Source organism: Scatophagus argus, chromosome 7 (genome assembly GCF_020382885.2).
Source record: "Scatophagus argus isolate fScaArg1 chromosome 7, fScaArg1.pri, whole genome shotgun sequence".
Lineage (NCBI taxonomy): Eukaryota > Metazoa > Chordata > Actinopteri > Scatophagidae > Scatophagus > Scatophagus argus.
In genome coordinates, this window is record NC_058499.1 from 20,766,953 (window position 1) to 20,781,999 (window position 15,047).

Here is a 15,047-nt window from a genome sequence, read left to right on the forward strand (position 1 = left end):
TTGGGAGTTAAAGCATAACCTTGTCAACTTTAATATTAACCATTTACGGTTAGAGACAGAACACATAATAAAACAAAGTAGAGAAGCAGAAAACAGTGTACATATATATAAAAAAGAAAATATTACAAAACAAACCCCACCTAAACTTATGTCTATTTGAACTTGGTGTTACTGGAAGGGTGAGTGGTTCACAAGCATCGCAAAGAATATTCAGTCACTTTTATTGACTTGTTGGACCACAGAATCGCTTTTCTCTGGACTTAAGAGAAAATGTAGCATAACAGAACGGTCCTGAGAAGGTTTACTCATTGGCATAGATGTATTCAGTATATACGTGTGTGTGTATAAATGTCTGGAAATGTATTCATGGATTCATAAGACAAGTTTTACATATCAGGTTCTGTTGTTATTCCTGTCATATAATAGTCTGAAAAAAACTAAAAAAACTCAAGAAAAAAAGGCCTCTGAGCAGCCTGCAGTATGTACACAATATACGCATTTCCATCCTGAACAAGCCCATACAGATAATATCTTATGTGTTAAAGGTGTAAGATTTTCTCCCTTTAGCATTTGCTTTAAATGCATCATGATGACTGAAAAACTACTAAAATTAATCTGAGTCACTGAAGAAAAACTACAAGGGATTTAAGGAGTCACTCTTTAACTGTACATATAGCATCATCATCATATCAAAATAAATCATGACAACTCTTGGAAAGGTATAATAAAGGTCCAAATGTGTCGTACTTCACTGATTTCTGACTCAGACCTTCACATATTCTGTTTAAGAGAATAGTTACATAATAATTGTCATTGAAAGGGTCAAACTTCTCCACACAGTTGACTTTCTGAGGAGTCCAGGGAGAACGGAAGGTTAAAGGAACATTTCAACTTTTTGATGAACTATCCCTTTACAGGTTATGCGACAAAGGGGAAAAGAAGTCAGAGAAAGCTGGACTTCAGGGTTCAAGTCTATGACAACATCCATCACTTACATCACAATATAAAACATCTTTGTAATCACCATAACCTGTAAAGTTGCACACACCAATGAGGCATTTGCATATTGCCCTCTTTCTAAATAGGAAACACACTGCAATGACAATATTGTAGCTGTTACACACAAACTTCTTATCTCCCTTGTCCTGTCTGTCTGGCTCAGATCAGACAGTGTCTTTGACCTCAAACACAGCATTAAATAAAACACACCTGCTCATAACACACCCCATACTTTGCCATTGCACTGTAAATCCTGTTTAAAGGCCCAGTCACACCTGCACAATGGCAAAGTTTTCATCAGCGGATTGACTTATGAGGGAGAATTTTTCACACCAATCACTTAGGCTGGCTTGGTAGCTGTGTTGCATTGTTCAATCTTAGTTTATCTCCTTATGTTCTTGAAAAGAGAAATGATCTATTACAGCTATGAAGAAAAAGGCAATGAATTTGCTTATTCTACCTTCAGTAACTCTTTATGGAATAAAATGATGCACAATCCTGAGAGTGAAAAGCGAGGGAGAAGTAAATAGCCCAGTACTGTGAAAGCGGAAAGGTAAAAAAGCTACTGTGACGAAATAGCTCTAGCATGTTCCCAGCTGGAAAGCATGTTAGCAATTAGCTCCCCAGTTACAGAAGTTATTAACTGGCCCTGACTGTGTAACCCAGCTTGCAGAACCATGTATACTAACCACATAAGACACTTTCTAATGTGACTGGGCCTTAATCCCACCTGACTTCTTCCCTTGTCAGCTGTAACCTGATTCTTTTGCCTTCCCTCATATACACTCCTCCTTGTTCTTACACACTCTCAATGAGGTCTTTATGACTCAGTATGTTAATGTGTATACACTTGTGTTAAATGTTGGAGAACAATAAAAGAACGAGCATCAAGGAGAGGAATAGTACATCTATCTGCATATCTATGGAATATGTAGAGAACATACAACTACTACATGTGTACAAATGGCTATGCATGGTCCCTGCCATGTGTTAACTCCTTATGTAGCTCAGAGGAACTCTGGCTTCTCCTCTTTGTCAGGAAATATAGGAAAATAGAATTTCACAAAACATGCGATCCCCATGAAAAGAAAAGATTTCCACAGACTCAGTATAACCCTGCAGAGAGACAAGCACGTGGGCTGTCGTGGGCATTTGCATGTGTGTATGTGTAAATGGAGTCCATGTCACACAGGGTGCATGTTGAATGTAACACAAAGGAAATGTTGTACAATGTGCTGTTATATCTGTTTGTGTCTGTGTATGTTTGGAGCGCCACGGCACATGTGAACTTCGTAGGGTATGAAGAAAAAAATGAGTTTATGTAAAACTGAAGGAACGTGTGGTGTCTCTCTTCAAAAGATTTTTCCTTTCTTCTTGTTCTTTTCCATCGTCCTGTGTGAGAAAAGAGAAAGGTGACAACGTTAATTCACTACTTTGTACAATGCACATGCCAAAATCACTACTGGACTTTACAGAGTGCGGGTGTTCTGCAAACATATTAAAGGGTCAGGTGAATCAAATCACACACACAAAAAAACACTGTAATTTGTCATTCAGCTAGTTATGATTTTGGTACTGCCATATTGTCTCTGATATATGGGATCCAGCTACTGTCTGGTCTAATAATGCTGATGATAACTATTTCTTTACAAACCTCTGTGACATCGGGTAGGATAAATAAATACCGGGTTTGCAGAATGGATTGCTCTCAGTTGCTAGAATTTGATTTGGTCAGCATTGAAATTCCATTTACCTCCCCATACAAGTCACCCCCCCCCCCCGATTTTCAGTTTTAAGGCATAATGATTCTATCATACACTATATAAACAAAAGTATTCAGACTTGGGTTGTTTTTCAGGGTTTGGGCTTGGCCCCTTACTTCCACTGAAGGGAAATCTTAATGCTTCAGCATACCAACACATTTTGGACAATGCTATGCTTCCAACTTTGTGGCAACAGTTTGGGGCCCTTTTCTATTCCAGCATGACTGTACCCAACTTGACTGGCCCACACAGTCAGAGTCCTGACCTCAACCCCATCCAACACTTTTGGGATGAACTGGAACAGAGATTGTGATTCAGGCCTTTTGGTCCAACATCAGTATCTGACCTCACAAATGCTCTACTGCATGAATGGGCAAAAATTCCCACAGAAACACTCCAAAATCTTGTGGAAAGGCTTCCCAGTAGAGTGGAAGCTGTAGTTGCAAAGCTGTCTGTGTATTTAACATGAAATGTCATTAAAGTCCCTGTTGGTGTAATGGTCGGGTGGCCCAAAAATCTTACTCTACTAGAGTAATGTGTTATGGTGTGTCACAATACCTATCGGGGACTTAATACCCTTTTAAAATTAATACACAAAAGATACCCCATCTACAACAGCAACAAAAAATGTAATATGTACTGTAGCAATAGAATTGGCACTATCCTCAGCTGTAAGAATTATTGAATGTTGCACTCAAGGAGTGAGAATCAATCACAGTTTAGTGGACAGCATTGCTTTGTAAGGTTTCCTACATTCAAAATGTGTGTTAGCTTGTTTATATTAACTGCCATACATCAAATCCATACCACTAAACCCCAATACATAGGAGAGAATGTTGGTCATTTATGTGTATTTTGCATTAGATTCTGTAGCGAAGATTTTGCTGCTCTTCGTACTGGTAACCTCCAACTGAGTGAAGGCAACAGATTATGTTACTCTGTGTCACCAATGGGTAGGAATATGTGCTGACAACATTTTGTCATATGTATGCATCTGTGGACATGCTGCAGGCCTTACAAATGAACTATTTAACAAACCCTTTTGCCAGTTAAATGGCTAACCAATCAGATGTTCAAAGATGCGAGTGTTACTGACTTGGAGGCGTCCAGTTTCTGCTGCTCGAGGATTCTCTGCTGAGCCTCCCAGTTGGACTTTTCTTCCTCAAACACTCGTCTCTTCTCCTCCAGCTCTTTGTACTGCGCCTCCAAGTTCCTTTTCATCTGCTCGTGGCGTCGCTCCAGCTGGAGGTAAAAAACATTTGATGCACTCACTCTCAAACACAAAGACAAGAATCTCTAAAGGAGACCCACTGTAAAAGTTTCAACATAGCAAAACCAGAGCTGGAGTAACTTGTATGAGATAATTATGTGATTTTAATTACCTGACAAGTTTTATGTATGCACCCTTCAATAGCACATGTAATCACTATCAGTTGTTCATTTGCTTGTTTTTGATCTTGCGTTTCTGTTCACTGCCTGTGATTTGGACTTTTACTAAAAATCAAGTTTCAAGGGTTTCTGTTTCCGATATTTCATAACCTGGGAATAAGACTCAGAACTGCAGGAACGAAATTATGTTTTAGTTCTATAAAGCATGACCTGTGATTTCTCTCTGTCTCTCTCACACACACCCACCTCAGCCTCCGAGTCCTTCAGTTTCTGCTTCTTCTCCTTAACCTTCATTTCAAAGACTTGTTCCATTTCTGCCTCCATCTTCTTCATTTTCATCACGTGCTCCCTGCGCTCCTCCTCCATCTGTGCCAAGGGACTCCTGTTGACCATGTCAGAGGTTAACATTAATGTAGCTGCTGTATAAATAACCTTTACTGAACATGTTTAAGGTGACAAGCTCATTATTATTTTCCCCCCACTTTATGTAAGGTGTTTGCGTCAATAAAATTAGTGAAGCAGTAGATCAGTAACTAAGGCGTACTTAGTGAGCTGTCCCTTGGTCTTGGAGGTGTCCACTCCATTACAGGTGACGGCAGCGAGTTTCTTACTGCGGTAATTCTCGTAGTGGACATTGTTGGTGACATCCTTTAGATCCTGCATATGGGTCCTATGGAAGGGAGGAAAAAACAAAAAGGAATCAGGCTCAGTAAGCAGGGAGGAGGATGAGGAGGAACGCCGAAAATCCCAGAAGGCAGACAGTTTATTTATATGGGAACAAGCTAAAAGGTACAAATACATTTTATACATTTCTTTTTTTTAACATATCTTAAACTTCTGATGATTTTTGCGGCCTCTCTGCGGTAGGTTTGGAATTATTAACAGCAAGCGTCTCACCTGATCAACATGTTGCGAAGCACAGTGAAGTCGCAGTGCTCCCCATTTTCCACTGAAACACACAGGGAGGGACAGAGAGGAAAACAGAAGGAGGGAGAGACACACACACCAAATTACCATACATGAACACTTCTCAGTGCAACAATCACAGTTATCATGACCTGGTCTCAAGGGAAACTGAACTCGTGCCAGCAAACTGGGATGTTTGCACCTACAGTATACATATATTACAGGTGCCAAAGAACTGCAATGATCTCTGGGTAAATTTACCAGATTTCACAGTAATTAAATTCCACCTGCTGTGGTTTATCTCTGGCTATCTTTTCACATTGGGAGGCAGTCCCAGCAGAAACACACGTTGTGTTTTTGGTGAGTAAGATCAACACAGCTGTAGTGTGAGTTAAACGATAAAAACATATACAGTGTAGTGGTAATATAGACAGAGAGATTAAAATGTAAGCAAAACAACACCTCGTGGCACACAAACACACACACATCACAGTCTGAAAAGTCCATTCATTCATCATTTGTAAAGGGCAGGGGCATTGTGAGAGACAGGTACTGTGTTTAAGGTGAAAGGAGGCCCTGTAGCATATCAGTTGGAGTAAAACACAACAACATCAGTAAACAAAGGGCAGCAGGACATGAGGCCATGATCACATAGGATGGTTTCAATATGAGCACTCAGCTTTCATATTGGCTTTCTTCTTGGGATGGGTTGCAACCCCGCTAACCTCTCTAAGAGCCTCTCTAACAATAAATGTTTTGGAGCTTCAGACAAACATGTTTCAACCAAGTAACAGTTGAGATAGTGGAGACGCGGGTTAACCTTCAACTGCAAACAACGTTGCTGCAAATTTAGCTACAGGCTTGCTTTATCTGAATGTTTATGGCTGCACTGATTGACTTTAAAGGCAAAAAGTGCACGAGGTATAATTTAGTGTTGGCTGATGCCATGAATGTGTGTGCAGAATTTGACTGAACCGTCATTGTAGTAGGCTGCCACAACACATTAACTCGATGGAAGCAATCACAGACTATCATGGTTTAAAATAGCACAGATTCAAACAGGATTCAATCCACACTCTCCTATCAGAGAGTTCTGTTTGTAGCCCACCCATCTACCACCTTTCCTGAATTTCTGTTTTGGTCAACACCAACTCCTGAGCAAAATATATGGCCCCTAAGCTGCTATATGCTCCTCTATATTCACCTGCTAGTCAATACCTGTGTCTATCAGCTGTTTGGCTCTGGAAAGGTAGTGAAACTGAATCTACAGAATATTTTTGCTAAAAAGACCGGCCCGCTGCTGTTGAAAACCATACTGATGAGACCAGTGAGACTGAACAATAAAGTTGCAGCCATTAAACCAAAACAAAGAGCTGAAAGAGGCTTTTCTTTGTGGGTTTTCACAAGTACCACATTCAGATTTAATATCCTCTTAAAAATACAAAAAAGACAGTGAAAAGAAATAAGTTGTTAAACAAGATGTTGATCCTTCATCCGACTTCAGTACAGCTGACCTGTTGCTGCCAACAGGACCTTCAAATCAGTGCACAGCATTAGCTACAACATGTAGCTCTGATGCTTGCGACTTAACTGCATAGTGCATAGCAATGAGAATGATGTAGGATTTGACCTCCTGCTCTGTATTTATAGTGAGGCTCACAGATGAGTTTTGTCTTTCAGCATCAAGAAAAAATCCTCCTATCTGATCACAGCCTTTGACTGTTGGAGCCCACAGACGCCACATAGTTAGAACAAACAACAGTTCCTGGTCAGACAACAGCAAACAGAACTGGTCTCATTTCAACATGGCACAGTTAACTGATTGTGAGTTTCCATCTCAACGACAAAGACAAGGTTACACGGTCAGACGGGATTCTGGAAAAGGACTGCAAATAAACTGCTGCTGAGGATGTTATGTGGTGGTTCTCCAGCCTTCGGTTCATCAAATACGCTGTTCCTTGGCTAGCCTCCACCCCACTGGCAGTCAATCATCATCAGGGGAGCGAATAAGGAGGACACCTTACCATTGATGAAACTTAAGAAGTCCTGCATCCCCTTGGCCTCCAAAGCCAGCCAATGACCTCCTGTCTCTTCTAGAGGAGGGAGCTCTGACGGAGGGGAGGGGTACGGTTTTTCAGTTACTGTCTGCGCCCAGCGGGGGGCTAAATCTGGGTCTGGAGCAGCTGGGTTCATTATGGCTCAGACTTTGCCCAGTTCCAGCCCAGAATCGGCATATGTTTGGCCCAGATTCAGCCCAGATTTGGCCCGGATCAACACCATATCCTGCATGTGTCCAAGCTGACTGGCTAAAGAGTGCAGGGCTTGTAGGGGGAGAGTGGTGGTTGGAGGTTATATGAGTATCTATGCATGACCAGCTGGGCGGTGCAAGTTTCAATGAAGGGATAAATGGAGGAGCTAAGTAGGGTCAAGGGTCGGGGGGGGAAAAATTGTACCTAACAGTATACAGCTCTTACTTATTGATGAATGGCAGAAAATACCTGATGCTTACATATTTTTTTTTAAAAATGAAATTTATTTTACTTTCTTTATTTGTCATGTTCTTTAATAGATTAATATGCATCAGGTGTTTTGAGCCTGAGCGTTTTATTTATTAGCAGTGTGGATTTAGGCCATGATGATGAGCTGCTTTGGTTTAACGAATCAAGAGCACATGACTGCTTATTTGAAACATGCTCAAGTGTGTGTGGGATTTTTTTTTATTTGCAAACAACATGTTTATAAGTTAAGTCTTACATTCCAAAATATGCTAATGAGTGAGAATTCATGATACCAAGCCACATGTTACCTTGATGACTTAAATGAGCTGCTACATGCCCTTTCAGATAACACTAACTCACCATTAACTGCTCATGAACCTATAAGCAATGCGTTAGGAAGGTGGATCTCCGTCCTTGGTCCAGCAATACAGCAAGGCCTGCATACTGTTCTCACTCACCACCAGCACAATTAACTCAACTCAAAATATAAAGAGCCAAGTCATGTGGTGAAGCAGGGCAGTTAGTTAACAGTACTGCTGTGTGTGATACCATTGGAGCAAAGAAGGGAACCACAGTATTAAAGTGATGTTTCTATTGCGGCTTCAGCACCAAACAGCCTCTAGTTTTCTCCATGACTATTCACAGTATCAGACCTGGGACAAAACAAGAGAGCATTTGAAAGATATCAGTCTGTTGACATCATCAGACAGATAGGATGTGAAATTTTGAGATGTGTCAAGTACATAAAGGTCATCAGTGCACTTGACAGGATGATTCCTGTTCATCACAACTTTGGTCTTATTTTTGTAAAAGTGGTCGAAATGAGTTTCCTCCATGGGTTGGCTGAGCTCAGCCATAGAGACAGGATGGGGAGCTTGGACTTCCAGAGGACGCTGTGAGTGGAGCAGCTGCTCATTCACATTGAAAGAATGCCTCAAGGGGTCCTTCCTTTAGAGGTTTTCCGGGCACATACAACTGGGAGGAGACCTTGGGCAAACTCAGAACTTGCCGAGATTAGATTTTCCATCTGGCCTCAGAACATCTTGGGATACTCCAGGAGGAGTGGCAAAAAGTTGCTAGGGAGAGGACCATCTGGAATACCCTGCTTAGCCTGCTGCCACCGCGACCCAACCCCAGATAAGCAAAAGCATAATGCATAAATGGATGGATAGTGGTTAAGATAATCTGATAAACTGTTTACAACTTATCCAACTGATTGTCTGATAAACTGTTTACAACTTATCCAACTGATTGTCTTTGTGCCCGCACAGGCTTCATTGTAGTGATGTCATCCTGTTCCCAGATCTCAGTAATTATACACTACAGTAATTGTAGTGAATACAATAATTGTCATTAAAGAGAGCCAAAGCTCTAAAAATAAGACCCAAGTTGCAATAAACTGGAATTATATTTTAAAAACTTATAGAGCCGTTTTGAAAGACTGTTTTGTGGGATATCAAATTAAGTGATAACAACAAAGAGAACAAAAGTAAACATTCATGTGTCAGCCTAGTAGATCACTGGCCCTTGTGCCCTATGGTAACAACTAGAACATACACCTTTTTTTTGGACAGACTATTTAATGGCAACACTATTTTAAAACTACCTCAACATACAGTATACTTAGGAGCACAGATTCTTATTACTTATTGATTATTAATATATACACCATTACCAATGTATCTGTGACAAACTAAACAGATAATACCAGACATGCTCATACAACACATCTGCACAAGGCTCTAATTCAAACCAAATGATACAAGGATAAAATGTAGAGCTTCGAGCTATAGAGTGGAAAGACATGGAACATAGGGGATGTACAATGGCACTGCTGTGTGAATATTTACATATCAACATAATTCATATGCAGGATCACATGTTGTGTGTGTGGTCTCATTCAAAATAAAACTCACAACATCAGTAACATGTATATTTAATCTGTAAAATCTCTGAATGATATGTGATATCAATTATTGTCATAAGGTTATTTTTAATAAAAGTGAAGCCTCCTTGCTATGCTAGCTGTTGCTCATTCAGTATGGTGATACATGTTAGCAAAGAGCATTCGGGCCAACGTTCTACTGGGAACACAGGAAGGATTTTCTATATTCTTTTGTATTTCAAAATATGTTCACATTTTAATATGCCCAAGTCTGATTAGAGCATTGGTTTGACCATCAGCCTAATGATGAGACAGCACAGCAACAGAAAAGTGGAGGGAAAGGAGGGGTGGAAAGTTTGGGGGACACTCTGAGGGAGGAGGAGTAGGAGAGAAAATGAGGCAGAAATCAAGTGAAAGATGGTTTGGTTTACCAAAAATGCCCTCTGTCAGTCATGGAAAAGAATAGACAAAGAAAAAAAGAAAAAAGAGAGAAAAGAAAGAATGAAAAAGTGAAAGACTGATAAACGGTCAACCACAGAGTAACAAAAGGTATATAGTACTTTATATGAAGACAGAAACAGTATATCATCTCTCAGAGGACTTTAAAACAAATGACAACTAACACACCAGTAAGAGCACCAAAAGTTCATTGTGGCTAATGGTGAAAGTGTGGCAGTCTCTGATTGGCTGGATTGGTCAGTCAGTGCTTGTTGCCATAGTGAACATATTCCATTATGCACAATGTCTATTTCACTTTTCCAGAATCCCCATCAGGGTCCAGACCAAGACTACCAAAAGGATTGTGTGCATGTGAGTTTGTTTGCGCCGAGGGGAGGACAGGTGGGTGTACAGTATAATGTAACAGTGTATTAACTTCCAGATAAGGTCAAACTTGTCAAAATGAAACAACATCTTTAAGAACATGTTGGCCTCAATTTTATTTTCCCCAATTACAAGACAAACAACACAGAAACCCATCTAATTAAATGTGGAGGTTGTTTCTTGACCTTGGGGACACATATGTGATTAAATATCCTCAAAGGAAGGTTTGTTTAATTATTCCAAAAGCTTTCTGACAATTTTTAAATGTCTGTTCTCAATGCCCAACAGTCCTGATCACTGATAACCATCTATTAACACATACAGACTCAAAAACTGAAGAAGTGACAGACTGCCAGTAATTGGGAACTGACCCTCAAAAACCATCCAGGTGCCACCCACTGAGACCCCTCAAAAACCATCCAGGTGCCACCCACTGAGACTTAAACCCTCAAGAAGGTGTTCAACAAGACGATGTGGGAACGTTCAAAAAAGTTCACACGCCTGCTGACAAGTGGCCAACACACATCTGTACTCATCTTTGATTCCCTTTGGAAAAAGAAACACAGAGGTGCTTTTATTCAACACCACTTCAGGTAAGAACTTTAAACAAGATCATAGTTGTGGTCAACTACTTCTAAACTGTCTGCAATTTAATGCTGACACACTACCTGGACTTCACCAAGAAAAATGAAGAAGGAAAAAGAAAAAGGGAAGACTGACTGAGCAGTAGCAGTTGCTATGGCACTGTTATTGCACAGAGTCAGGGTAACTCTGTCGTCCCAGCTGTCGACAATGCTGATTATTGTTATCCCACGTGGAATACTAAAACCTGGTCCCTGTGGTCAGTAAGTGGTTTGTCGTCTGCAGCCCCATTAGTTGATGCTTTTTTAATCATGTGGAATTAAATCCATTAAGATAGCTTCCAAAAGAAGGCAAATGTAGAAGCATCAAGACTTTATATTTCTTGGACAAAGGTCACAAGTATTTCAAGACAAGGAGGATAGAGCTAACTATATGTCCAGTGTACAAAAATACACCACTTAACTATGGCTGAATTTTCCTAAACACAGTTTACGTGTGGTTCAAAACTGAGCCCTAGTTGATACTTACATTAAAAGCAGGCTGATTCTGCTTTGTTAATGTCACTGGTCAAATGCGGTTATCAACTTTTGTTTGACTTTAAAGTGAAAAAATAATGAAATGGCAGAAATTCGAGACTAATCATATGAAGCTCTGGCAGGTGTATTATGATTTTGTTGTACGATGTGGCAGTAAAATACTAATGTCTTACTTGTGCCTCAACTCATTTCCAGCTGAGAATACATTTTGACAAGTGGTTGTATTACCTGGTAGTTAATACATTGAGTGAACACAGGGGAGTCGCTGTGGAAAACGTGCACCATGTCTCACATTCTTGGGAATATCATGCTTCATTCATCATGATAGAGATAATACTGTAACTGCTGCTGGACATTCTCAAACACATCAACCTTTACATGCATCAGCCTCTCTCTCACAGCCATCATTGTTTGACCAAGGTGCAATGACATACTGTGAATCAAATATTTTTCTTGGAAAAAAGGAAAAGTTTCTCCTTGGAAAATCTCAATGTGTCCATACTTTTTTGTAGTTCATTTTACAAGCCCTTGCAATTTGACCACGAAATGGAAGCCATGGAAGAAATCCTTCCTTTGGAGATGGACCTGAGTGAACCTACCTTCTGCCACGCCCCACGGATACTGCCGACCTCTGACCTTCTTGCCGTTCACCTCAATTACCACGTTGCTACCGACCACCGCCAGTGGCATCTTCTCCTGGAGGGGAAAGGCAAACGATTTTCTTTTATTGTGAACAAACTGCTGCACTAAGGTCTTTCTGGAGGGGGTATTTCAAACTGCTGACGGTCCTTCGATGTTTGATGGGTCACTTAATGTGGTATCAGATTGTTGTGTGAATCTTTGGGTTGGGATACTTATGCCCGTTGACATAAGTGTGGTTATTGGTATTTTTATATCAAAACTCCCGTCCAAGTGCAGTGGACAGACACCATTCTATAAAGTCTCAGACGGACACATGTTTGAGGCATGATCACACAAGAAAAGTGGCACAGCAAAATGTATCCACGTGCCCTTGTGAAACAGGTGGTGCCAGAGGACTGGTGAAGGAGAGACCAATTACAAGGCTAGGTAATTTATTTGTGGTTGGGAAAATACTAGCATTTGAACCACTTAGTTCCCAGGATTGTACATCACTTCAAATAGAGAGTTATCGAAGAAAACAAGAAACAAAAGCGCTCTAAGCTAGCATGCTTGTTGACAGTCAACAAGCTAGTCAGCTCGGTGGTTAATGAGATAATATGTTAATACATTTAATTAAAACAACCAAATGGCACAATGTGATTAATCAGCTACAAGCAGAAGGCTTGCTCATGGTCAGCGGCAAAAATTCACATGTCAGAGTTAACCAAAGTTAACAGCTAACTGACTACACTGTGACATCTCACTGTTTTGGATGCTGCACAGTCACTGGTGGCCAACATCAACATGCTGGAGGGTAAATGTTATCATGTGTAGTACAAAGCTTGACTCTCCCCAGAGGCAGCAGTTATATGGACAACAATCACTAGCGAAGGTTATTCAATAGGCTTGTCTATAAAGCTGGTGAAGAGTTATGCAATTAAGCTGCCAGGAAGTGGATATTGGCAAAAGGACACACTGACCTTTGGCTGTCTGTGACTCTCTATCTGTCTTCCTGCTGAGATCAATCAGAAGTCCTCAAAGCAAACTTTACTGAGTGAGCCTTTACCTTGATCTTTCGGATGAGTTTGTTGTCCTCGTCATCCTCCGTGTCTGGGAACTCATAAATTTTAATTTTGTGCTCCTGTATCTCTTTCATTATCTGATGAAGGGAGAAAATAATCAGAATGGTGGAAACAAGTACACACTACAGGCCTTCAGACATATGCAGCTCAAACAGGATTTTAATTTCTCTTTAATGTTAGCAATTCCTGCACACCTAATAATTAGGCATTTTGAAATATTTTACCTTTGTACCACTTCCATGTCTATGCCTAAAGTGCAAAGCCAGACAGGATTATCTTAGCATAAACTCTGTCCAAAATTCAAAACTATGCCTACTAACACCTCTAAAGCTCACGTATTGACATGTCTCTCATTTGTACAGCTCAAGAGTGACACAACCATCAAGAGAGGAGTTTTGTGTGTTTTTTGATGAACACCATTATTGCAGTATTTCTAAGCAGAATCTCTGCTTGGTGTCACTGCATCCACCTGCTGCATTCCAGCTTAAACATTTTTGGACTTTGGATGCTAGTGAAAACGGCTACGCTTTCCAGTCTTTATGCTAAGCTAGGCTAATTTCCCTCCCAGCTACCTGATGCACAGAAATGAAGAGTGGTACTAGTCTTCTTGTTCAAATCTTGGCCAGAAAGTCAGTGAGGGTATTCCCAAAATATTTACTATTGCTTTATATGTATATTTTGCTTGTTGTGAGTAAAATAAGATACACATTTGTTAAAAATGAGTTTTGTCTGCTCACCTCAGTGACAACAGCACTGGCTATCTCATTAATGCCACACATAAACACACAAATACCTGTTTTTTAAAAAGCTGGCACTCCTCCGGGGTCAGAGTGTCGGCTTTTGCGATAAGAGGGATGACGTTGACTTTGTCATGGAGTCTCTTCATGAACTCAATGTCAAGCGGCTTCAGACTGAAGGACAGACAGAAAGAAATACTTGTACCAAAATCATCAACAACTCAACAGAGGGTTAAAACACCTGATCGGTGAGGTATACTCAACGGGTTTATCACAACAGAAAAACACAGCTGAACTTGTTGCAGGTCAACAGTTGTTCACATCATTACTTCCCCGTTTTTCTGTTGATAATCTAATCCTTGTCCATAAATGTATTTGTTTGTGTGTGTAAGCAACAGGTAACTTTTGACCAGTCCTGGATGGACCCTGTCTCCTTGCCAACTAAAGCTGGGTTAGCATCAACTGTCCTCATCCCTAAACAGGACATGTGTCTGTAAGAAACTTGATTACAATGAAATAATTTCATGCAGATCAGCAGCTCCACCAGACAGGATGACACATCCTGTGAATCAAAAATTAAGCTAAAGAAAACATCAAAGTGAGTTTCCTCAGTGCATGGCTTTCAGAAGTAAATGCAGTTTAGGGGGTCACCAGCAGAGGGACAACCAAAGCTGTACTTTGCATGGAGCGCACAGCAAAGACACAATGAAGCCAGCTGAGTGTGACTGACTTTTTGTCTTTATGTGTTATTCTGTGCTGACAACTGATGGTTTTGTCTTGCTGGGCTGATGAGGGATAGTCTTTGTAATACACCCATGGGCTCTCCAGCGCAGTCTGAATGACAAGTGGGATTTGTATTCAGTTGTGTGGACAGAAACAGACAGCTGTGGTTTGGCATGGTGCTGGTGGTCTAACAAAAGGGGGAGAAAATTACATAAAACCATAACTGCACAGAGGAGGTTGTGGATTAGGTGGTAGAGCAGGTCGTCCACTGATGACAGGTCCGATCCCCTGCTCCTCCTGTCCACATGTCAACGTGTCCTCAGACAAGAACCCCAAAATGCTTCCGACAGTCAGGATAGCACCTTGCATAGTCACTTGCTGCCATCTGTGTGTGAGTGTGTGAATGGGTGAATGAGAGGCAAACTGTAAACTGTTTTGGACAAAAGCTCTACAGTTGTGCCCATAAAAATTTAATCATTTTTATTTATGTACATTCAAATGATG

General features: G+C 40.7%; 1 protein-coding gene across 3 annotated transcripts in view; it reads right to left on the minus strand.

The window, feature by feature from the left end:
• Nucleotides 1-15,047, minus strand: part of LOC124062544 (septin-7-like) — a 46,695-nt gene continuing 31,648 nt past the window's right edge. For all 3 annotated transcript variants that reach the window (XM_046395398.1, XM_046395396.1, XM_046395395.1), the window contains exons 6-13: nt 13,877-13,994; nt 13,068-13,160; nt 11,980-12,076; nt 5,049-5,100; nt 4,696-4,821; nt 4,398-4,533; nt 3,859-4,004; nt 1-2,391 (exon numbers count right to left, since the gene is read on the minus strand). In XM_046395398.1, coding sequence (XP_046251354.1) covers nt 2,352-2,391; nt 3,859-4,004; nt 4,398-4,533; nt 4,696-4,821; nt 5,049-5,100; nt 11,980-12,076; nt 13,068-13,160; nt 13,877-13,994 — 808 coding nt within the window. In that variant the 3' untranslated portion in view covers nt 1-2,351. The remainder of the gene's footprint in view (nt 2,392-3,858; nt 4,005-4,397; nt 4,534-4,695; nt 4,822-5,048; nt 5,101-11,979; nt 12,077-13,067; nt 13,161-13,876; nt 13,995-15,047) is intronic.